The sequence below is a fragment of the Ambystoma mexicanum genome, chromosome 4p (assembly GCF_040938575.1).
Source record: "Ambystoma mexicanum isolate Mex_15411 chromosome 4p, UKY_AmexF1_1, whole genome shotgun sequence".
Lineage (NCBI taxonomy): Eukaryota > Metazoa > Chordata > Amphibia > Caudata > Ambystomatidae > Ambystoma > Ambystoma mexicanum.
In genome coordinates, this window is record NC_090927.1 from 1,149,609,400 (window position 1) to 1,149,635,864 (window position 26,465).

Genomic DNA, 26,465 nt, shown 5'->3' on the forward strand with positions numbered 1-26,465 from the left:
AACCCCGGTTTAAGCTCACCTTATGGTTTGGAAGGATGAACTCTCCATCCTGCTTCTGGTGCAGGGGCGCGTGTTCGTCCAGTTACTTCACTGGTTTTCAGAATGGCGCTGACAAAATCCACTTGACTTTCCTGAGCGATGCGCCGTAAGTATGAAAGTTCAAAGTTCAAGTGAGGCCCCCTTTATGTTGTCTTTCTAACCTGTGATCTGTCCTTTATTTCAGGTGCAGAATGAAGGCGATGCGTCGAGGGGTTAAACTGCCGAGGTGAGTAGTGATGAGGGCGATCCCTCTAAATGTCCTTATCATTCCCCAGAAATGTCTCTTGTCCTTTCCCCATAGGGGCCGGGGTACGGTACCTGCCAATGGGGCGGCGCCGACCCGAAATGTGGAAGAAAAGCCGGTAAGTATTATGGCTGTTAATCAGGCTTTCCTTCTGTGTTCCTTCTGCTCACCTTTTGTTTCTTCCTCTCTCCCCTAGGTGCAGAGATATGGCGTCCGATGCTGACAGCCGTGATGGAGCCGGGAGATGTCTCGAGGACAGGTGAGTGAAGCGTGGCGCTGCAGCGAGCAACGCGATGCTTTTAAATGGAAGTCTTTCTTCAGGGATGCTGGCGAGAAGATTCCGGATGCAGGTAAGAAGTTTGAAATAGTCCTTGGTTTTCACCTTTCTCTTCTCTTCCTTCCTTGCAGGTCTTCCAGGTTCGAGACGGGCGTGGCTGGAATCCAGGAGCAGGAGCAGACACGGTGAGCGTTAAGCTGCAGGAAGCAGAACAACGCGAAGCATGAGCTGCTGTCTGGGCGTGGCTTAAATAGCCTCCAAAGAAGTCCCAGGTATGTATCCTTCCCCAACTAGGTATGTATCCTTCCCTGGCCACGCCCGAGTGAAAAAATAGTCCCTATGAAAAAATAGTCCCTTTCAGGTCTCAGGGAGGCCTGAAGCGTGCAGCATGGTCTGCATCAGGTAAGTGCACAAAACACCTCCCTTTATGAGCCTGGCGCCTATGGCGCCAGGACTGATGTCCAACATGAACCTGGCGCCAAAGGCGCCAGGACTGAGTCCAAGGAGCCCCTATAAGGGGCTGCTGGGCTTTTACCCGAGGGCATGATGCCTGCTTCCGGGGGTGCTGGGCCTGGCCTGGTGCTCCGGGGGTAGGCATCATGACACCCACTTAGGAAGGGGAGAGAGCATTTACTTGTCAATGTCCCAGGACTACAGGACATTCTTTGACCAGATGGCATTGACCCCTGCAGCACATACAGAGGCCCTGTGGCTGTTGACATTTTCTTTCGTCCTGTGTTAGGGGACCTCAGACTACACCTATTCAGATAGGTTCAGAGTAATCTGGTTCTGGTTTGGTTGCCAGATTCGTAGATTGAGGACCCATCCTGGGAGACCAATGCTTCTTACATTCAGACTTCCGCTCTTGGAGCTAGTAGCCGAGCTGCAGGACCATAATGACCAAGTCCGGGAAGTCTGGACGTGCAACAAGAGCAAGCTCACCCTCAAGCTCATTTAAAAATCCTCTTTCGGAACAAGGGTGAAGCATGTCTGTCAGTTGGCGAAACTTTGTTGCATCGGTCAAGGTATCAAGTGTTCATTGTGTAAAGTCAAGAAGCTTCTCTTCAGCTTATAAGCTATTTTAGATCTTTCAAACATCGCCCCCATTGCAGTGATAAAGGCTGGATACCTATCTAGGACTGGATTCTGAGCTTTCGCAAAAGAGGGGTTACCCAGGCTAGGGCATTTCCTCCCATAGTGGGGACCATATATCCTACTTTTGCACAATCCAAGAGAACTTAGTGGGGTCGAAAGGTGAACGGATGGCGCAGCGGTTCTGGCGCTCTTTAAGCATCTTTGGCGATCCATCAAAGCTAAACCCAGCTTGATGGTTGCCATGAATATCCTGAGGAATATTCTTTTTTATTATGTGTTTTTGGTTTAATATACAAACTTTACACAATTTTTAATAGTTATGCACTATATCACAGATAATATCATAATAAGTTAGTACAGTTTATCTTGATAAATAGAGAAGACAAAGTTTCTTCTAAGCGTTCAGCCTGCATCATAGTTGGAAATCAATGCATAATCAACATCTTCGCTCTTCTCTAGGTATATCCAGATTAGCTCCCACAAATTCCATTGGCAGCAGTAAGTTCACTCTCAATCTGAGGAAGCTAGAGCTCCATTTCAGGTTGTGGAATGTTATAATGTATGCCTGGAGTGTGTTAAGACGCTTCGCTTCCTAGGCTAAATTATTGTAATGGGCATCGATGTTTATGGCATCCTAGTCGCAAAGGGTTTTCTTTACTTTAAGGGGCTGGAGGATCAAAGTCTCCCTTTTTTATTTATATTTGTCAGGAGACGTTCGCAATCACCCAGCTGTTGAGGAGAGTGCATCATTTCTCCTTCATTTTAAAATTTAAATTCATACATACTGACTTTCTAGGAGAGAGACACACATTTTTATAGAGAACGCCAAAGTCCTTCATTTAATGGTGCTTGCCAGGGAGAGGAGGCCTTGTTCGTACCTTATGATCGCTGACGGGATGCACTTTGGGAGGCTAAGTACCCTTCGCAAGATTAGCGCTTCCAGTTTTTGTCACTCAAGTTATTTCATATTGAACAGTGTCTCTGCATTGCAAAGAAGTGTAGGAGTTACCTTCGCTTTATAGAACTCGATTATGGATAATAGGAAAAAACAACCAAATCTATTGTTTATCATTTTCATTTGGGCACTAAACACCCTGCACTTACATTTAAGTTTAGCAAAGTGAGTGCCCACCTGGGAATGATTATACATTCTAGAGTCCAGCTAAACATATTAGTCTAGGATCTCCATTGCTTCCCTATTTAGCCTCCATTTGGATTTCATCTTCTTCCTCTTGTTTGAGCATATCATTGTTTTAGATTGCTGTGTATTAATTTTTAATTTATGTTCCCTCATATATGTGGCAAGTGTCTAGACTGTGCTGTAAGCCATAGGAGACTGGCTGAAGTGGTCTGCGTATGCCAAATACTGCAAGACAAGTGCTCATATACAAGGCGTAAGGACCATAGCCCTATTTATGAATTCACCTATGTTGGATATATATATATTAAAGTGCTGGAGCCAGAACACAGCCTTGGTGAAGACCGCGTTTGGAGTCTACTGCATTTGCCATCCGACCTCTCCAGTCTAATTGGACCTTTATCTTTCTATCAGTGTGAACTGAAATAAATATTTCAATTATAGTATATGGAGCTTTCCAATCCACCAGCTTCCTCCACAGTATTTCTCAGGTTACTCCGTTGAATGCCGATGAGAGGTCAATCTATGCAATGTATAAAGTGATGTCGGAAATGTCTTTCTCTCTCTCTTTCTCTCTCTCTTTCTCTCTATGGCCAGAAACACCTTGAGTGTCGTGGATGGTTATGATACATTTAAAAAATATGGCTGGATTTATAGATGACCTCTAGAAATTCTATGTGAATCTCATAGAGATGCCTCTCTAGGTGCGACACATCACCCAGCTGGGCCTGTACTGGGAGAAAAGGAAAAGGAGGTACTATTCCAGGAGCGATTTCTCTTCCTCCAAATACTGCTCATTATCTTCTTACAGAAACCTTTGGCAACAATCCCAATGTTTAAAGTGTCCCGGGAGGATAGCTCCGCGGCAACGTGCTCGCCTTGGAAGCAAGACGACACGAAGCAACACAGGTTCGATCCCCGGGTCCGCACTTAGAAACCTCTGCGTGTTTAAGGGCGTTATAAATATGCAACTAAGACAAAAACTCCTGTAACAGTGACCTCGATGCCCCCGGGCTGTGTGAGCGCTTTAAAAAAAATGCAAAATAAATAAATAAATAAAGTTGATATAAAGTTTCATTGAGAAGAAACACTTGCTAGAGTCAAGGGAATAGGTTGGAGGAGTTGCCATTTTTACAGCATCAACCTCCAAATGTAAGGAACGGGAATCTGACCCAAGGTTTTTTTTTTTTTTTTAACAATAAGACCTGGCCCACTTTGAAAGTCAATTCTGATTAAGAGGAGGATGAAATACTCTTTGACATGGAAGGCCTTCCATTCATGGACTTATCCATGAACTTGAGGGGTCATGTTTGCCATGTTTGCCTTCTATCCATATGCGGTTCCCATGGAAGGGAATTCCTTTAGGCTACCTGCTCTGATAGGAAAGACAAGGATCAGTGTGCGGACAGACATTTTGGAATCGAATGTTCCTTTGGAGCGCTTGTTTCGAGGGTAGTAAGCACAGGCAGGGCAGGCGCACCAGAGATAAAAAAGAACTTTGAAGAAACTTGAAGGACTCTGTGACAAATCCAGGGAATTCGTCCCTTCTTCCCAAGGGTGATCCACACCTTTTGGACTGGGGGAATGCCCGCTAGGCGCAACACCCCCTCCCCCTAGGGGACAGGGCACTTGAGATCCCACTGTGGGAAAGTACCCCTTAGAGGAAATTGCTTCATGTGCTTCACAACGCAGTCTTTGGTATTGTAACACAGTCTTTGAAATCTTCTCGTTATTAGCCAATGAGGAGATCCAATCACCTTAACATGTGTGATACTTAATAGGCAGTAAAATCACAAGAGAAGTCAGTAACACTTGTCTCAATGCAAAAGGCTTAATTTGGCACATCCTCCTCAGGGTCTTATCATAGAGTATAGGAAGATAATTAAACTCCACCCGAGCACTAGACAGAGCCAAGAAGAAATTGGGTACATTTCTTTCTGGGTGGGAGCTTCTGTACGGCGCGTGAGGGTTCAGAAAACTCTGGTACTGCAGTCACTTTTCTTTCACTTGAACTTCACACTTCAATTGATTGGATTGCTTCATTGGCTAATAATGTGTTACGATACCAAAGACTGTTATGAAGCACATGCAGCAATTTATTTCTCATTCATTGGATTATGATCATGTATTTTTTTAATGTTTTTCTAAAAAAACGGTTTATCTTTGTATGACTGACTGCACTTATTTAAAAATCATTTACTCATTTGATTGTGCCCGTTATATTTTCATTATTTTTTTCATTTGGTGTTCATTTAATTTTAGCACTCAATTGTTTCGCGTCTAAGTATAATTGCCTTTATTCTTGCAATTTTTTTAAAAGGTTCGAATTTGTTTGGTTTGCTTAACAGATTTAAAGAAGATCAAGCATTTATCCCATGTAAACAGCATTTCTTATATATGTGTGTGGTTTCTGACCCTTTAAGAAATCCAGTGTCATGCAAACCCGGAAAATCAACAGGCTGCCCAATCTCAGCTCAGCCAGAATCATAAAGAGCAGGACGAGCAACAAGACTGAGAGAAACTCCTGCAGAGCCAGACACAGAGTTAGGAAGTCCGACATAGTCAATTGTAGGTGAAGGAAGTTCCACGTAGCGAGCCTCATGTGAAGGACTTCTTGAGGAGTCAACCGCCAGAGGAGACGTCCTCCTGGGAGGCGCAGACATGAGCAGCCAAACACAGGAGGCCTGCTACGCTGCTGATCCACAAAGCCTGCAGAATGCTGCTTTCTCCGACATGGTGCAGAGCAGGATGAAGGAAGGGGAGGCAAAGCATCCAGATGTGGGAAACTGGTGCTCACTGTTTCCGGTGCTGACAAACCAGTGAAGACCGGCAGAGATATGCCAAACAACAAACAGATGCAGAGAACCGAGCAGGATTTCAGACCGCGGTGCTGCGCCAGCCGAGGGGACCGGCCCTCCGAAGGAATACCACTACAGCAAACAAGGTACGCGGTTGTCACAGGGAGTAGGGCAAGAAACCAGGCTAAAGCCCACTAGGGGTGGGAGAGAGGAAAACCCAAGGTGGGGTGAGAAATCACAAACCCCAGGGAGGGGGGAGAGTAACAGGTTCCCAAGGCAGGGTAGAAGAAACAGAACCGCAAGGTGGTATGAGGTCTCAACGCGGAACGTGAGAAGTGATTCTACAAGAGGGGGAGAAAGAAACAATATCCACAGGCTTGGTGAGAGAATCAGTAGCCCAAGATGGACAGAGAAACACGCAAACCTTAGGTGGGTGGCCTGGCAAAAGCCAGAGAGACAATTGGGGCAGGGGCATGGGGTGGGGGATGGGGGTCAGAAACCAGCTATCACATCCAGGGTGAGAGATCTTTTTTAAACCTTTCAGGTTACATTTATGTAAGTCATTTTAGTGGTAAGGGACAGAACTTAGGGTAGACTAGGTTTGGACGGAGGACAGTTTTGTCGCAAGACATCCCGACTTGCACCCTTTTGTTATTTTCATTAGAGATAGGGCAAATAACACCTTACCTTAGAGATTAGGGAAAAGGACAGGCTATATTTCTATTGGTGTGATAAACGTCACATTGCAAACATGACCTCTTGTCTGTCTCCGGAGTCTGACTTCCCACATCCCATTGGTCTGAAGTAATCACCTTTCACTCATGGAACAAAACCAAACTGAATGGTGTTGGCCACTGTTACTGTGTGAAGAAAGCAAATAGGAAAAAAAATGTTTTGGGGGTGGCAGGTCCCATCATGGAGCATAGCAATGATAGATTTATGTCCCAAGCCTTTTCCGTTCACTGGGTAAAATATTGCCAGTTTGTTGATGTTGCGACTTATACTGTTGGTTCTCTTTCTTGGGGAATTATAGTTTCAACAAAAGGATATGGGTCAAAAAGAGGACCCCCCTTAAGAAATAGGAAAAATTTCAGCCCCACAACTTTCCCTTTTTCTCTCAACAAGTCTTTTTGTTCCCAAAGGTGCATCCCACCAAAGGGCATGTAAAGAAGCTTTGCTTGATCAGGGGCTGAACCTGCTTTTTTTATGTGAACACATTTGCAAAAAAGGAGCCTGCAAGTCCCAACAGCCAGGTCCAGCAACATGGGCATCTACCTAGGCAGCTGAAAGATGGCATTGGCAGTGAGGAGAACAAGGCGTCCTGAGAAAAACACTGTTACGCCCCAGGCATCAAACATCTTGGGGCAGAGAAGAAAACCTAATTGACCATTACCCTATGTTTAATGATTGAACCAGAAGAATGTTTGAGGGTCAGATGGGTTGAGGAAAATGTGGGCACAGGTCTGAGATACTGAACCACCTTCAATATGGAACAGAAGGTGTGTACCACAAAGATAGGACAGAGGGGATCTGTGATAGAGTAGTTAATATCCGTGCCATTGACGCAGTGATGGAAGTGTTGCAAAGCTGCTACCACATACCACTGCGGCTGTGAAAAAATGTGAGCATCCAGTCTGTGACTGGACAATATGTAAAGATGAAGTTCATGCAGGAGGAAGGTATCTACTGGAAGCAAATTTACAGGCATACAGAAAATAATTTACAGGGGGTTATAGGGTGACCTTTAAGTTAGCACTGGACCCGAAGAACCATTAGTGAGAAAATCAGTGAAACGAACGCTAAACAAAGATTAATGCTATACATTAAATAATATATATAACAGCATACATCACGAATTCTGGAATAAAAACACATTACTAAAATTATTGCAAAAATTGAATTGCTAGACAGTCCAAAACTAGTACATCCTGTAGTTGATGACCATACAGAATCACGTGATGCATTTAAAAGTCCCTGTGCAGTTATTAGAAAACAATATACAACACCTTGGAAGGACATACCTGATGATAGATTGCAGAAAAGTTTTGTATAAACCAGTTAGGAATTGTTTGTGGACGAGGGACTGGAGAGTCACAATTATTTTTTTTTTAAATATATAACCAAATTACTGTGCAATTCGTGTTATCCGGGACTCCCATTAACCGGATTGTTATATCAATCAGCAACTCTCATTGTGGACTCATTACCATTTTGGTTAATAAAATGCTAGATATCCAAGCTTCCGGATGATAAAGTACCGATGATAAACTACTGATAATCAGAACAGAAAGCCAGGACACTATGTTGTACTTACCTTTTGTTCAGTTTTTCAAGCTCTATACAACCCACAAAATCAACATTTGTTATTTGTGAACCATGGGTGCCGGGTAACACTTTTAATGTAGTTTATGACTAAATTCAAGAAAAAGATCAATTACTTTCACATACCAAAAGGCCACAAAACAGTAAGAATCAGGAAAAATGTCTAAGGAGAAATGGGGATGCAAGGAGTGTCACAAACAGGTCAGTGATTTCTAAGTCACTTGAACTGGGGTTTTCATATATTCTGTGTCACAAGATATGAAGAGACGACCAAACGGTACTGTGAAGACTGTTATAGACTTATTTAGAGTAAATGATAAACCTATCTGTTAACTCTCTGGAGTTTCCATACCTAAACTAAAGAAAATCGGGGACTCGTCAACAAGTCTGTGAAAGTCCAAATCAAAAGGCACCATCCCAGTCCATAAGATCCTACAGTATCCCTGTTGCTACAGTAACCAATAATAAAGTTCAGGTTCCAATAATAAAGTTCAGGTACTGATTGTGACCCAGGATAATGACTCCCTCCTCCTGGATGCAGAGTGTCCCAAGGACGCAAAGTCTTCTCAAAGTAAAAGTTCCATTTAAGTTCCAAGCTTCTCAAAACAAACAACACGAGTTCCACAGGATCGTCTCCAAGCTGGATCCCCAATGCTCCTTATAGTTTTCAACTTATAATTCCTTCAAGGAAGTCTCAACAGATTTTGCTTTCTTTGTCCTCTTTACACTGTCCCCACTGGGACAATGAAAATAGTCACAGAGTCCCTCTCGACTCTTCAGCACGCCCTCTTATGGCGCCCTCTTATGGCACTACTCGAGGAACTGTGCTACAAAATTATTCACTACTTCATCCGCTGCTTCCGCCTTTCACAAAAGGAGGACAAAGACAAGCACGATATTCTTTCTTCGTTTACAAAATGAACATTAACCCCTGGTATTCAAAAGGGCTGAACTTTTGACGTGGTCTGGTGTTGACCAATAGCAAATTCGAAATGTCCCTTTGAAAGGTTATGATTTGCTTTTGGTTTCAGGGCCAGCCCAGAGATGATTCTGGGGTGTGGGTAGGATGATTTTCGGTTGGCACATCTTTTGGGCTGTTACTTCTTTGCCAACGATTCTTCTCAAACGTCCTCGTATAAATCTATCCTTGTCAATGATACCCCCGGAAACTCCTTCAAGGGTTTCAGATCTTCTGTCCACATCCGAGAAGATAAACCCTTGAATAATGTTTCGTGAGGCAGGGTTTCGCTTTTGCAGACAGAATTATTTCACAGCAGATGAGGTGAGTGTCATCTACCCACTACAGATCACGCCACCGTAATACACTTTCCATCCTTCCTTTGGGCCGGTTCCTAGCCAAATAGTATGATGCTTTCCGCACATCTCACCAATGAGATTTGTTTCTTTCGGGGGCGTTGTATGGACCCTTCTGCAGTCTCTACTTCTACTTCTGCTTCTACTGCTACCAACACTTAGTCAGCCTACAACAGGTCCCTGTGCATTCCCTTGAACCACACCCTCAACGTCTTTCTCCCGAGTCGCTCGATTCTCCCTGCTGCTGACCTCTTGGCCTCTCTCTGGATTTCAGCCTTCATCTCTGCCTCAATGTCTTCCTCTGTGGTTTCCTCTCACCCTTGCTCCCTTGCTCTCTTGCTTCGTCGTTTGTTTCCGACGTGTTGATATAGCGGGATCTGCCCTAGCGTGACGTCAGTTTCATTGACCACAGCTAGTTTTCCTCACCTAACTGTAGCGTTCACCGGTTCATTCTGGTCCCGGTACTTATCATATTAGGATTATCTGGTCTTGTACAAAAACACAGTTTCTGATATGAACGCAGCTAAAGGAGATCTAGGTGAAGTCAATACCTTATGGGGTCGGGCTTTAAAGGGGCCGGTTCCTCACCTTTTGTCCTTGTCCCGCGAAAGGGAGATCCTCTCCATGAGATCCTCCCGCATATTTCCACCTCTAGGGGGGCTATAGGTTAGCGGCCGCAGCTCCCTAGCCTCATGGAAAGGGTCTCCCCCTGGGGAAAAGTGACGCTATTTAACGAATCTTCGCAATTCCCAGGCATGGGCTACTAGACTACTAGCATCAAGGTGTGACTCGTGAAATTGTTGCTAAATGGTACAGTTGGTCTACTGGGCAATAAACTGTTTATTCAGTGTCAAGGCAAAGTTGATATGCATTATTGACAATATTTTGTTTAGGGCCCCTCTTACCCCCACAAACTATAACTACTCATATATTCTATTAAAAACAACCACTGTAATCCCTTTTTAAAAGATATTCACCATCGCAACCCCCGGACAAACCTTGGGTCCCCCAGCGGGGCCAGTCCCACAGTTTGAAGATCACTGCAAAAGGGTGTTGCTGTTGCAGCATTCACTTTTGTAGCAACTACTAGTAAACACCAAGGAATGGATTATTATGACTGAGTAGTAGAAGCAGTATTCCATTAAGTGTTGGTTAAAAAGGTGCACTGAACGATAAGTTACAAGGAGAAACGAACAAGTTACTTACCTGTAACTATTGTTCTCCAGCATGGGTCTGGCATGGATTCACATGCTCGTGAATATTCCCTATCATCAAGCCAGGAATCCTCGGTAAAAGTAAAAACTGTTTCACTTTTACTTACAAACTGTATTTCTCCTCTAAACCAATCACTGCACCCTGGGTCATACTGCACTCAGCCAATACCTGCCCTCTCCCTATACCCTCCTCTGACAGCCATCTTCAGATTTGGTAAGCACGCACAGTGGCAGAATAACCAAGAAGAGCAGCATTGGGGTAGGAAGGAGAGTTGTGAATCCATGCCAGAGCAATGCAGAACAATAATAGTTACAGGTAAATAACTTGTTCCTTCTCCAGCATGGAGAGTCTGGTATGGATTCACATGCTCATGAATAAGGAATACATAGCAGTACCACATTACACAACCACAGGAGGTGGCAAGGCTCAACAGAAGCAAACGCTTACCTCTGGAACAGACTCACCTCAAGCAAACAGTTTGCGTAGCACTGCTTGGCTGACCCTGCACTCCTTTTTGGAATCCCTGTCGACGCAGTAGAACCTTGTGAAGGTGTGCATAGACCTCCACGTAGCAGCCCTGCAGATGTATATCTGCAGGGGCACACCAGATGGGAACGCTGTCGTTGCAGCGATCGCTCTGGTGGAATTGGCTCTCGGACGTCTGGGCAGCAGTCGGTTGGCCAACCGATGACAGTGTGTGATACAGCAGGAGAGCCACCTGGAGATGGAAACCTTGGAGAAGGTCTTCCCATGGTTCACAGGACCAAAGTTCACAAACAGTTGAGAAGTTTTCAAAAAACTCTTTGTGCATGCCACATTGAAATTCAGGGCACGAGCAACGTCCAGCAAGTGAAAGGCCCTTTCAGCCGGTGAAGAAGGCTTTGGAAAAAACACAGGTAACACCAAGGTTCGTTGAGGAGGAATTCCGATGGAACCTTTGGCATGAAGGAGGGGTGCATCCGCAGCACCACCCTCGATTCGTGGAAAGTTGGATATGGCTGTTTGCAGGATAGGGCCTGTATCTCACCCACCCTCCTGGCAGAGGTGATGGCCACAAGGAAAGCGGTTTTCTATGAGAGAAACTTGAGAGGGGCCTGCTGCATAGGCTCGAATGGGGCTCCCATGAGCCTCGCCATCATCATGTTGAGTTCCCACACCGTGGCGGGAGCGTTCACTGGCGGGAAAGATCTAAACAGTCCTTTGAGGAACTCCTCGACGAGACGATGGGACAAAAAAGATGATCTTGCAGGAGACCAGGTGTAGCGGAGGATAGCCACCAGATGCACTTGATAGAGGCATATGCCAGCGCCGCCTTGGCCAAGGACAACAAGTATGGAAGGGTCTGCGGGGCCGTGACCCTCAGAGGGATGATCTTTTGTGACCGGCACAACGTAGCAACATGCTTCCACTTGTGACCGTAGAATTTAAGAGTTGACGACACTCTGGACTTGACAAGCACCTCCTTGCAGTCCACCAGCAACTCCTATCCTCCAAACTCTATGGCTGCAGGAGACAAGCCCTCAGGTTCAGTGATCCTCGGTCGTGGTGTAGGATTGTGCCTCCTCTGGTGAGCAGATCTGCGACCACTGGCAGCTTAACCGAAGGTGATGCTGATAGGCTGAGATGGTCCAGGTACCAAATCTGCCTCGGCCATGCCGGGGCGACACGTATCATTCTGCATCAGCACTGTTTGAGTTGACCGATGACTCACAGCAGAAGAGGCAAACGGAGGAAACACGTACAGAAACAGGCCTTCCGACAGAAAAGAGAACGTGTCCCCATGCTCCTCATCTGGTGGAACTTGCTGGCGAATTTCTGGCATTTGGAGTTCACCGCTGTCGCAAACAGATCAATCTGGGGCCTGCCAAACTTGATGAAGATGTGAGCCACCTGTTCCTGCCGAAGATCCCACTCGTGGCAGGAGCGCAACTCCCCGCTGAGGGAGTCAGCGATGGTGTTCTTGACTCCCGCTAGGTGAAAGGGGATGAGGAACATCTCTTGTCCAACGGCCCCGTGCCACAAGTAATGCGCCTCTTTGGAGAGCGCTGGAGATCGGGTGCCTCCCTGTTTCCTGATGTAGAACATTATGGTGGTGTTGTCCGTGAAGATCCTCACCACCTTGCCCTTCCGGGTCGGAAGGAAACACTTGAGGGCCCAGACCACTGCCCACATCTCCAGGATATTGATGTGGAGATCCTTCTCCTCCGGCAGCCACAGGCCTCTGGCATGCAAATGTCGGGTGTGGGCTCCCCAGAACAAACGAGGTAGGCTTAAAGTACAATGTAAATGTCAATATAAGTCTGTTGGTTTTGACAAATTCAAAGTTCACAGAAAATGAAAAGTTGAAGCAGCTAACCTCTAGCCTCACAATGTTCTGGGCTTCGCTTATCGTTGGTATTCTCAGTGCCTCTGGTTTTTGCCTTCTTCTGGGGTTCTTTGACACCCTCAGTCAGTGAAGTGGGCAGCTCCTCTTTTCTCCTCCTGTGTGCCAGGATCTTGCTGGAATGGAATGTGGTTATTCTCAGAGAACATCACTGTACGTTTCTCAAGATGGTCTGCCACAGTGGAAACGTCAGGGTCCTGTGTCAAGTGAAGGAGGAGCCTGGGTTGAGTGGCTGGAAACTGCTAAGGTCCTTGTCCAGGGAAGCTTTGCAGGATAAGTGGTTAGCCAATTATTCTGCACTCTCCTCGTTGGATTGCAATGCCAACCTTTGTTGTTCTCCAAATTGTACTCCTGTGTTTCATTCCTCTATCCCTTATGAATTTCTTCCAGTTCTTTCTCCCTCCATAACCACCTCTCTGGGCAGCGTCATTCCCTAACGGTCACCTCTACAGTCGCTACACTCTCTTCCGGCTCATTTACTCCTTTCTGCACTATGCCCAACTCTTGCCAATCTACATATATATACTTAGAAAGTAGAAAACGAGGCAAGTCCCAAACGGAAAAATCTGCTACAAAACAGTCCTTTATTTTTCAAGTGTCCATGGACAAGAGGGCAGCAGGCAGTGCAGAGAAAGTGACTACGCGTTTCACCCTATTCGGGCTCCAACATGGTAGAGCGAGGACTAGCCCTACTATGATGTTAGTAAGAGAGGGGCTACTACCATTTCCTCCCACGGAATCGCCATCTTGGAACATAGTGCATAAATCCATCAATACATTTTGCGAACATACACTTTGTACTTTCTAAGTAGCATATTGGAATATAATACAATACATGAATATACCACATTGTTTTCCAAATAGGAATTTGATAAAAGGTATCTTAAAAGGTGACACAGTGTTTTAAATTAGAGACAATAGTCTATAATCTGCCACTATATATTCTCAAATGCATATATATATATATATATAGTCTAAAAAATGAAAGGTTTTCCCTAGTGGGTTAAGAGAACAATATATTTGTATATGCTCGCATATATATATATATATATAGCTCCTGGTTGGATGAAAGTGAATTGATTACATGTAGGGTGACTGGTACATAGTACTGTTAAAGTATGCCGCCACACTAAATGATGCTATTATGCAAAGTTTGTTGCTCTGATCTCGAGGATACCTAAACTCCAGATAGTATGGTTAGGCGATATGTGGGGATAGGAAGTCTTACATACCGACAGGCAACAGGATACACTGGGAGGTAAAAACATGTAAACATATGAGGGAAATACGACCGGGAAAGAAAGGGAAATGGTAGGATCCCCACCCTCCTCCCCCCTCTCCCTCCTCTCCCTCTCTCTCTCCGCCCCCTTGGACACAATGGTCACGTTTCTTTAAAATCTCACCTCTCCTTCACCCCTTTCAGTGCTACTATCTCAACCATTAAAGCTTCTCCACGCTCTCCCATCTTCACCCCACTTAACCCCTTTCTCGCTCCTATGAGCACCTCATTCCACTTTACTTGCACACCCATGCTTTTCAAAATCTCCTTTCTCACGCCTTTGTGTACCTCTTTGCTACTGTGAGCAACCCGCTCCTTAATCATTTCACCCTCTTTGGCCACCACTCTCCTTGCCCCTTCTCCAACCAGGAGTCCCAAAAAGATTTTTAGTTGGGAGCATTTAACTCCCTGTTTAAGTGACAGTCACGTGGTTGTTTAGGGATTAAAGTATAATTCCCATTACCAATGGGGGTGTTCGTTTAGGACAGTAAAATATATTTTCACTCTAAAACATATCTTTCTGTAATCCATATATCTTTGAACCTTGTTCTTCTTCCTTAAAGTTCCTCTTTAGATCAGGTAGTAATATTAGTGCATCGTTTTGTAGCATTGTTTTTTTGTTCCCAATGATCCAAACAGATCCGTGGAAGCAGGAGCCGGGCACCTATGTGTCCATTTTCCATTGGGAGTATATTTGCCCCTATTTTATTTTGAGTATGTACCTGTTTTAGGGAGCAAATTTGGCTGATATGCCACCCATATGAAGGGCTGGCTCCAACTCTGACTCCGGAGTCTGGTATGAGACTCTCCTCCAGCTCCCAAGTTCCAGAATGCCCAGAATCACGGATTTCCACTCTGTGGCCTTGCTCAATCTCTGTCTCTTTTTCAACCTTCTCCAAACAAATGCCTGCCTCTAATCCCTGGTCTCCAGCTCCTACTCCAAATACCCACACTGCCAGACTGAGCTTATGGGCTTTCAGGGGTGCATGTTTGTTCCTTCGAGGTCTATGCTTCTTGGGAGGATCTGCACCTGTGTCCTGAAATGGAGTTTGGCTACCCCACAGCCTTCCCATCCTTACTCTGGGTTTAAGTGACTGGACCAAGCATATATCTGGCCTGACCACCATTTTGCAACCCTTTTACCCTATCCTGTTACTTTAGAGTTCTGCCTGGGAAGGATCCTGATCCCTCCCTTCCCCAGCAGAAAGGAATGCTTGTCTTCTGTAAAATTGACACTTTCCTGCAAAGGAAAACTCTGCCGGTAGAAAGCATGTTGGTGAGAATTTGTGAGTATAAAACTTCAAACTTGCAACATTGTACCAAGCATAGGAATCTGGGCTAATATATGATTTCTCTTGACATGTATAAAGTTATTCTCTACTGCTGCACCTTTAGCAAAAGTAACATTGTGGGTTTCAAAAGTATCTTGTGCAAAAAGCTGAATGTCGATTGATCAGTGTGTTTGCATTTTCTTTGTGGTTAGTGGGACATTCAGTCAGACTTGGGAACGGAGGTCCATGTAGCTTCCTATTGTGACTGTTCCCTGCCATAAAACGGGTAGCCAGGTGGATCCTCCATACATATCAACACCCCCTTTGTCAACCCACTAAAGGTCCCCAGGAAAAGTTATCACTGTAATGAATACCGTACTCCCAAGTCCTGAGTCTACTTTCCGCCATACTGTATGAACATCCTCCAAAGGAACCTTTTGCACCAAAAACGTGTGCTCCTCTTTTTATTTACAAGCATGGATGAGGGTGCAGTCAGGGGTGTGATCATGCCTTGCTTGCTCAGTCTTCCGAAGCCCCACCTCTGTCCCCCTTTTCTGGGCCTTAGATGCGATGTTGCTAACTACACTAGTCATATTAGTGGGATGGAGTGAGGGGAGCACTAGGGAGTGTGGAGAACCGCCCTCTCCTGCTGCAAGAGCATCTGCCTGTACAGCACCAGGTGAAATAGTGCTTGGGATGCCGGATGCACCAAGTCTGAAAGCCACACTGTGGAGTGCTTGAGCTAGAGACCACTCCTATATCTCCACTGCCAACCAGCACAGGTGAGAAGATCAAGTCTGCCCCTATTTGCAGATCTAACACAGAGGTCAGGCTGTCCATTCGGATCAACATACCATTGCTCCTTATCAGTGGCAGGAATTATCAGAGACCCAATTGAATGGCTTCGAGTTACAAGAAATGTAAATGACCATTGTTGACCAAAGGCTAGGAACTGAATGAACCCCCAGCATGCATCCGCAGCCCTAGAGGGATGAATCGGTTGTCACTATTACTAAGTGGGAAGGCAGAACCAGAGATACTCTGCACACACATTGGTCTCCTACCACCGGAACAGATCGTCTCTCAGGGAGCATGTGCTGGAGATTTTGCCTGACTGAGTAACCTACTCCTGTTCCCAGCATGCCACCAGGTGAGGTTGGAATTGCTGTAATTAGAGTCTGGCCTAAGGAACCCACAAGGTGCAAGTAACCAACAGCCCCAATAGATGCTGAAGCCAACACAATGACATTAACTCTTGACTCAGAAAATGTTGGATCGCTTAAGGAATATGTGTGCGTCTTTTTGGAGTTGGGATGATTTTCTGCCTCAATGTGCCTCACCTGAAACATACAAAGGTCAGAGTTGTTGATTGACAGTGTGAATGAGGCCTGCTTTGGCGACTCTGCCCTGAAAAGCCAGCCTTCTAGGAATGGATAAACATGCCATCTATCGCTCCTTAGTAGGCCTGCAATAAAATTGCAGGCCTACAAAGGCATAAAGTTATGTTACATAATATTATGTTTTAACATAATTTTGTAAACACTTGAGGGGCAGAGATGAGGCCGAATTGCAAGCCTTTGTATCGGAAGTGCCCCTCCTAAACCGAAAAGCATAGAAACTGATGTGGCTGCCAAATTGGAACATGGAGATACACATACTTCAAGCCCGAGGCACATTGGTAGTCCCCCACACAGAAGCCCTCTGCGATCAGAACTGGTGTCACCATCTTGAATTTCTCTATGGGTAGGTAATGAGCGAGGAAGGAAAGATCCAACACTACTCACATGCCCGCCTTGCTCTTTTGAATTGCAAAGATCTGAGAGTTGAACTCCTTGCCCCTATCCTGAGATGGAAAAAGTTCCACCGCTCAAGGCAATCAACTATGCAATATCTCGGAGCAGATCTTCAGGAGCAGAGGGGAGGAAGAGGGATGGTAAGGCAGGTGGAGGAAGAACCTAATGGAAAGCACAGGAAGCAGACACTGGTCTTTAAAAAACGGATGTCAATGCTCCGAATTTAGAGTGCACGTTCTCCTATGGGGGACTTGTGGACCTGGACGTCGCCCTCAATGTTTTTGTAGCTTCAGAGACTGGTGTGGAGGAGAGGGGTGCATGGAAGCCCCGATTCCACCTGTGCGTGCTTGGCGACCGCTCAGGCTGCCTCAAGTGTCTCTCCTGGAATCCCATAAAACCTCTGAATGCCCTTTTCCTGCAGTTAACCTACATTCAGGTTTTCCTTTCTTCCCTCTTTATATTGCTCTTCTTGGTTTTCCAACTCCTCCACGCCCCCCTACTTTTCGTTGGCTGGAGTGCTCACCTGCTCATACACCCATCGCATACAGCTCTACCTAGTGTTCCAACAGGGTCCAGGTCCCAGTGGTGCATGGTTTTAAAAGATCCTTTAAGCCCAACCCTTCTGCAAATGTGAGCATGCTGGCGCTCTGTGCTGGCCCTTTAACAGGCAAATTGCTGGCTTTAAAGTTATTATTCGCAGTGAAGTGTCTGCCAGCGCATGATAAGCTGTCTCCTGCAAACTCTGGGTTTCTCTTGCCAATTCTCTCTTTCATGGGTCAGGTAATTCATCCTGCATCACAGAGGTTTCTTGGAGTAGTATTTTTGAAACTGAAAAGACTGGCAAGCATGGGGTATTGAAGGCATTGTGTGATTGACAGTGGTAGCCTTCACTTGTAAAAAGGCCAATAGGAGGAGGTCCCTTCCAACTCCCTCAGCCCGCCTCTAGGGCAGGAATGGCTGTGGTAAACGGCCTGGCTGACCTCCTGCCCCAGGTTGAGAGGGATCACGATCACCCATAGACTGGGTCAGATCCCTGACCCTGTCACAAGAAGCGCTGGAATACGGGCACTGAAGTGCGATACATAAAGAAGAGAGAGCTGACTGGGTCCACTGAAATGGGAAGGGGAGTAAGTCAAGGGTGCGCTCTGGCGCCAACTCCTGTTTTATTTATATGATAATCCAAATTGTATAGCCGGCAACGTCGAATGTCCCATGTTTCAGGCCTAGACCTGTCCCAAACCTAACATATGCTGATGAGTGCTGTACTCATAGTCAGGATTTTGAACATCATTCAAAAAGAAGTGGAAGTTTATGAAGGTCAGGGGTATAGGTGAACATCAAAATATTCGACCGCAATGCACATCAATATGAAGGATACAGCTCCTAAAGTAAGATTATTGTGAGACTTAAAATTGGAGCAATGTGCTGCCTGTGACTAGGAATGCAATTTAAAATAAATGCAATTGGGACCAACATCTGGCCTAACAAGCTGCTAAAATGGTTCTAGCAAATAGGGGATGTTTTGCTTGGCTCTTAGTCTAAACAGAATACCTCTCAACAATATGTTAAATGTTTAGGGAGCCAAGTGAGTGGCAATAGCAAAATACAGTGCAGGCACATGGAGTTATTCTGGGCCCTCTATACTTCAAAAACTCCAAATTGGCCTTTTGTGGCAAACGTTTGCAGTTCCTCCCTCAACCGCTACCCTCCATATCCTCCTGGTGCTGGTTATAGAGTAGCTTGCTTATGATCTAGCAGTCCAACTCGTATTGCTTAGTCTTCCCTTCAGCTAACTGAAGACCTAACACATCACCTCGCAAGGGAAATAAAAATAAATTAAACTTGTAGCAAAGATTCCATGTTAAGTTATATACATAATAACTACGTTGCTCCTAGATGTGAGTCATGTTTTTCCGTTCAGAGACAAATTAATCAAAAGCTAAATCTATAACCAAACGTGTCTCTTAGATTAACAACTGAGATAAGAGAGGAGATGGAATGGAAGAAGTTGTCTGTCTAGAAGTACCTCCCGCTGCAGGCACCACAATATGGAATTGCATAATATTTCCACAGCCATATTGATCTCAAGTCTTTTCAGATAGGGTCTTTCTCACATTATCAAGTAACAGTAAATCAAGATTTGAGGATAATGTCCAACTTAAATGTTTGTGGGGTACACTAAAGATTACGATAAAACAATGGGAATAATGTTCAATCCCCATGGATTATAAAAAAAGGCAGTAAACCTAGGTTTACGTGGTTTTAAGTCTTGCTCTTGCGTTCCCGGGGATGTTAAAGGTGTTCTGCAGACACAGAGGGAGAGGGGGGGGGGGAGGAATATGATTTTTACTCCTTATTCCCACTCCACCTGCAAAATCACTTAGTTCTGTGCCTGCATGAGAGTGGTATTCAGACATAAAACAAATTGCTATGGAATCCAATGTAAATGCGGTTTGCTTGCCAAGTGTAGTTTGCAGGCAGCATTTACATTTCTTCACAAAACAGAGCAAAAGGAAAGAGTAAAGGCAATTTACCCTGTATTTTTTATTTCCCTTTGCACTCCATTTGGCGAATGTGGAAAATTGCATGCAGGGACCTAACAGTACAACTCGGCGGTCCCCTACATGCAATTCGCACTTTTAATAAAACGACACACACGTGACTTGGAATTGACTGCAAATAGGTTGGCATAATGTTCGTGCAGAACCACATTCTCGGTTGATCAGCATAAATTTAACAATCTCACCTGTTTCAGTGTTCCAAACATAGGCCATGCCATCCTCACTTCCGGAAAAAAGGAACGTCCCACAGGGTGTAAAGGCACTGTGGATCTTCTCCCGGTAATTTGTAGCACCAATGTATTTCTTTGTGGCCAATCTGAGGATAAACAGAAACTGGGTTTTGCTAAGCACGCGCCACAGCCGTCTACTCTGCAATATCATAACCGTCCAGAATTCAATCTAATGTAAACTGTCCCATGCATTGCATTCTTTCAATAAAACATTTCTATACAATCTGAAAACATGCAAAATAAACCTTGACCGTGCATTATGAGGCATCATAAGTAACCATCTGAACATGATTTGGAGAAATGTCATGTAATGTTATTCACCCTTTCAGCCCCACCCGGGTACAGCTCACAGTACCATTCAACATTCGAATCTCCATGTGTTCAACACCGCGCGAAAATGTTTATTGCAAATACATGGTGCACGAGGCAATAGTATAAAAAAATATGTATCTCACATCATTCACCAATTTAGCACAATTATGCTTTGCATCTCCAAATCAGATCGTTATTTTTTTAGCAAACTGCAATGCCATTTAATAAAGTCTACTTTCCTTTTGAACGGGGCAAATCTAAACAAACTTATATGATGTTGATAAAACGAAAACGGAACAGTATTGTGAAAGCAAAAGGAATAATGGCCATTACTGAAAACATTGGTTCATGACATTGAGGAGAATTGCACGCAGGGGAACACCAGCTTGTATGTTGGGTCCCCTGGGTGCAATGTTCCACTTTCACAACATGGAGTGCAAAAGGAAAGAGTACACTCTCTTTAATATTTTCTTTTATTCTCTGTTTTAATTGTATCTCCTCTTCCCCTCTCGCTGTACTTGCAAAAAACACTTTTAACATCCACTGGAGTGTAAGTGCACTGCGTAAAACCACCTAATCCTTCGTCCACAACATGTTATGCTCTGTGGGGATTGAAAGTGACCCCCAGTGTTTCATGGTATCACGTGCATATAGAATATGTATACAAATGTTTATTTGAACATTTTCCTCTAAATACATGTCCTGTAATTGCACAATAACATTTTCTTACATTTTCCTATAAATATATTTTCTATAAGTACACAATGTAAACCAAATATCAGAATCAGCTGCAACGTGTTTTCTGTTTTTATACATATATTTATATTAGCGTATTGTACATTCCCTCTCATGCATTAATTGCACTGGATAGATAACGGGCAACTGCATAAACGGTAAAAGGTTCCCAGAGCAAATGCATGGCAAGGGTCCTCTCTCTTTAGGACTAGGTGGTGTTTGCGGGTCAGCTGCTTTCCCAATCTCCGCGTGGTGTCTGTGCCTTCCTTCTTCTCAAGCTTCCCCTATCTCAACCCTCTGGCTTTGTTTCCATTGTCCCACACACAACTCCCACCTGGTAAGGACCTCCTCTCGCTTCAGACTGTTCCCCCTGCTCTTGTCAGGTTCCTGCTCTAATAGCCCTATCTTCATACTGGCCAGCTCTCTTAACCTCGGTGCCATGCACTTGCAGTAGAAGTATTAGGTATAACCAGCTCACAACCATCCCCAACAGGCCGAGACTCTACAGAAGGGGTGAACCGTTCATCTGCTTGATCTCAGGTTGGCCGCCATCTACTGCCATGGTGGTTGTGGCAGTAGAGATGTACACAGCTTTCCCCTCACATAATGCTACACTGGGTCAGCAGAAGAATTGGGGGTATTTGGAGCAGACAACACATTCCCATTAAACCTTCTCATACAGTGCTATGTCCCAAGGACATCACTGTGCAAATTCGTATTGAGGCACCATGAGGACATCCAGCGGTGCCCAACTACAGTGAAAGTAGATGCTGTTTGTTTGTTCCCACAGTTTTTAGCTCTTTAGCCAATAAGAAAGCTTGGAAGTCAGGCTACATTCCAAGCTTCCATTTGTGATTTGTACACATGGAGACATGAATAAGCTGTGTCACCGGAAGCTCCAGGTGAGGCTGCGCTTTTTCCCCATGCATAGCTCTAATAGCATTAGAACCCTTATCATCCGGTTTATTGTTTTCTAGGTGACCTTGGCCCTCGTTAGAGGCTCTTGCCTTTGGCCCAGGACCACTAACGTAGGCAGTGGTCACATACCACACAATAGAGCCCTATCTAACACTTTAATAGATACTGAAAAAAAAGGAAAAAAAATCAATTTAGAATAGGCACAGTAAAATAACCATACAATAGAAAAGAGCAATAGTGTGTAGCTTCAATTAAAGTACATAGAAAGGGTTCATCTATAATGTGTGCTTATGATCAATTGGCTGAAGTTAGCAAATGGAAGTCACCCGATGGACAGTGCCTAATGTAGACGCCTTGGAATAAGCTCCCCCGGGTGCCGGCTTTACCCGAAGAAATCGCGCCAAAGTTGTGCTCGGCACCAGATTCAGACTCAAGAAGATTGATTACAGCGATACCAGGATCGTCAATGGCAGTGCCAGTTTTCTCACACTGTCCTCGCCTCAATCCACCAGCCGACAGATTTCAGATGGCGCCACAGAGAACCTTGGGTGTGACGTGCGCTATTAACCTGGACCTGGGGTGAACCTGCTTTGCATTGGCACCTGGTGCATATGTGTGGCCACTCGTGTTGAATGTAAGAGATGGGCACACAAGATTGTGCGCTCTTGTGGAGAGATCGATGAGAATTGCAGACAAACATTCTTGATGGTGTAAGCGGGAGACTTGTGCCACGTAGGCTGGGAGCCCCTTAGATGATTTGGGACGCTCTACCCGGGCGTACCAGTCTGTGTATTACTGAAGTCGCAAGGGCCACCCTGAGACGTCCAAGTACTTTAAACATGCTTCCAAGGAGGTGAACCGTAAAGGTGGAGCTGTGAGAAGATTGGAGTGCCGGCCACCAAGCTGCATCAGGCGGGCAGATGCTGTTTCACAGACCTCTGGAGGGGACTGTGAGGAGTCAGAAATGAAATGCGGACAAAAGTTAGATGTGGTTTGGGCTAAAGACTATTATTTAAAAGAAAAGGGGTAGGGGAAATGCCTCACTGTCCCTGTTCTAGAGGCGTTTCCCTACCTAAAATCAAAACTAAGGATCTGTCAGTGTCAGCATGTTCAAAACAAAACCGTTCCATGTCCAAAGTACTATTCTGACCCACACATTCTAAACAAATGAATTCTAAGGTAAAAAGGATAATGTCTTTGGCCTTGAGTGGTTTAGAAATGTTCAACAAGGAAAATGGTATAACTTCAACAAAACGCCTTTCAAGGATAGGGATCCTTGTTCCAGAGAGTGTGTCCTTTCCCCTGGATTCTTCTTCACGGTCTTATTTATTGTCACGACCGCTGGGCACTGGCGGCTCTGGGAGAGGTGGAAGCGAGGCCGCCATTGATTTGTGCCGCCACGTTTTCTCTTTTACAGTATTATCGGTCTAGTCTTTTTCAACATGGCCGCCGCCTATGCGTATTTATTTCCACACGCTAGGCTGTTCGGCGTGTTGCAACTTCGGATTTCCCTCTGTTGCTCTCGCTCCATTATTGTTTTCTCCTTGGCGGTGCTCCGCCCTTGCCTTTGGGGCTCTTGCCCTAGTTGCCTTTCCCTTGTGCTCTTTCCCTTCCAGCCTTCCCAGTGTTTTTTCTTTTCCCAGTCGGTATCGATTCCGCTCCCTTTCCTGGCTATCTCTTTCTCGGCTCCATTCTCTCATTTTCTACCGGTCCCTCAAAATCCTCTCTCTACCTTGGATTTCATTCGGATTCTCCCCGAGTTCCCCGGTTAGCTGGTTCCAGCCTGCACAAGTACTCCTGAGGGGTTTTTATGCCATTCGGGCTTTTCCCCTCTCTCCGTTGTTAGTCTGTCGCGGAGGGGGGTCACCGTGCCTCCTGTTATCGGAGCCGCGGTGGCTTCCTTTCGAGGCCGACCTTACCTTCTACAGAAGAAGAGTCCTCCCACGCTCCACGCCAGAAGGAAGAAGCTTAATTCAATCTCAGGTGAGGAGAAAAGGGAACGGGAGCACGACCGATGTCCTACTGATGAGGAAGACTTATTTGAACAATCTGATAAATCGGTTAGTCCGCCAGCCCATATTGACAGATTGCAACGCCAAAATATTGAGATGGCAACCCCACAACAATTCCAGGAACTCGTCGCTGCCGTACAAGGATTGAGTCAGGAGGTTCAGACTTTAAAGGCAGACAATGCCGCCCTGCAACTAAGGGTTGCTGCTCGAGAACAGCTTACTGCCGATCTTCCCCCCCTACCCTTGGTATCAGGCAAATTTGATGGCACCGAGAGGAAAGTAAAAGAATTCCTTGATGCTTGTGATATTCACTTTGCTTTCCGAAGAGGCACCTTTTACACAGACCATACCAAGGTAGGGTTCATGATAACCCATATGACGGGTAATGCCTTAGCATGGGCCACTCCTTTGGTATCTCGATCTGACCCAGTCCTACAAGATTATTCGGCTTTCAAAGATTTTCTCAAACAGACTTTCCTTCATACTGAAACAGCCTTTGTAGCCAGTGAAGACCTCCTTGACGTGCGTCAAGGAAATTCAGACTTACTTTCCTATCTGTCCGCTTTTAAACGGATAGCAGCGGAGGCTGGTTGGCAAGAAGAAGCACAGTATACCATATTCCGGAGGCGTTTGCGGGAGGACTTAAAGGACGAACTAGCCAGAATTCCCCGCCCAGACTCTTTCTCCGATCTCATCAAGGCGATAATTAGGATCGATTATCGCATGACCGAAAGAAAGAACGAGAAGAAGAAGACTCGTCCTCCCGGATTTTCCCTTGAAGCCCACGCGTCAACCTCCTCACCTGTTACTCGTCCACCTTCCAGAGACGAACCAATGCAGATTGGTACCACCCGGGCTCCTTTGACAGCGGAAGAAAAGAAGAGAAGGCGAGAAGGCAATCTGTGTCTTTATTGCGGTTCGACAAGACACCTTTTGAGGGACTGTCCTGACGTACCCCCGAGGAGGCCGGGAAACGAACGCCCTCGGTAGTCGGTGGAACAGACTATCGAGGGGCGTCAGCGGGTTCCTATGCTACACTTTCTGTGACCTCTGCCAAAACCTCCGAAGACCATCGATTGATGGTAGTTGCCGTTCAGCTCCAGTTCAGAGGACAACAGATAGAGACACAAGCCCTGCTTGACTGTGGAGCTGCGGGTAATTTTCTAGACACTGTGTGGGCAGAAAAAGTGGGCCTTCTCCGAGTACCAAAGAAGTAAGACCAGAAGGTAGAAGGGGTGGATGGTACTCCTTTATGCTCTGGGCCCATAACCCACACCACTGAGGAAGTCCAGGTATCTATTCAACTACATTCCGAAGTCCTTAAGTTCGACATCATTAGGGCCGCCCATTTTCCTGTGATATTGGGTATCGGTTGGCTTCGCAGACACAACCCAACAATAAATTGGACAGACAATCTGCTGAGTTTTCACTCTTCCTTTTGTAAAGAAAGGTGTCTGCCAGAACCTATGTTTGAAACGGTAAAGACTATATGCGCTACTGAGAATAACTCCATCCACAATTTACCCAGGATATTCGAGGAATTTGCTGACATCTTCAAGGAACAACAACCTTCGGTACTCCCCCCTCATCGGCCGGAAGATTGTAATATAGACCTCATACCTCAGGCCTTGGTTCCTTTTGGAAGAATGTACCCCCTATCTTTGGCTGAAAAGGCAGTTCTCCGGCGCTACCTGGATGACAATCTCGCTAACGGATTGATCCGACCATCAAGATCCCCAGCAGGTGCTTCGTTATTTTTTATACCTAAGAGAGACACAAAGGAGTTGAGACCTTGTATTGATTACAGAGGTCTAAATCAAGTCACGATCAAGGACAGATATCCCATGCCCATAATCTCGGAGATACTTGAAGCCGTTCAGGGATCTGTATTGTTTACGAAACTCGATCTTCGGAATGCATACCACTTGCTTCGGGTTAGATCCGGTGATGAATGGAAGACTGCTTTCCGCACTCCATACGGGCTTTTCGAGTACCGAGTGATGCCATTTGGACTAGTAAATGCTCCCTCTATTTTCCAGAGGTTTATGGATCGTATATTTTCCGATCTATTAGGTATCAACACAGTAGTGTACCTTGATGACATCTTGATATTTTCCCGGAAGAAAGAAGAGCATTCTTCCCAGGTATTGGAGGTGTTACACCGACTCCGCATACATCATCTATTGGTCAAACCAGAGAAATGTGCTTTCGCTAAATCATCCATACCCTATTTAGGGTTTATTCTCTCTGAAGAAGGTATAACCATGGATCCCGAGAAGGTGGAAGCCATTCTCTCATGGCCATCTCCTTCCTCTGTAAAGGACATCCAGAGGTTTTTAGGTCTGGCAAACCTTTATCGGAAATTTGTTCCGGGGTTTTCAAGACTTATTTTGCCCATCACTTCTCTACTTAAGAAATCCTCTTAACCTTTTCTTTGGAATGATGCAGCCGAAGACAGCTTTACCAGTCTCAAAGGAAAATTCTGCACGGCTCCTATTCTTCGGCAACCAGATCAATTGAAACCTTTCA

The 26,465-nt window shown here is 45.4% G+C and overlaps 1 protein-coding gene across 1 annotated transcript in view; it reads right to left on the bottom strand.

Annotated features, from left to right (window-relative positions):
• Positions 1–26,465, bottom strand: part of AHI1 (Abelson helper integration site 1) — a 2,019,384-nt gene that overhangs the window by 902,906 nt on the left and 1,090,013 nt on the right. The window contains exon 16 of the mRNA XM_069606745.1: positions 19,915–20,045. Coding sequence (XP_069462846.1) covers positions 19,915–20,045 — 131 coding nt within the window. The remainder of the gene's footprint in view (positions 1–19,914; positions 20,046–26,465) is intronic.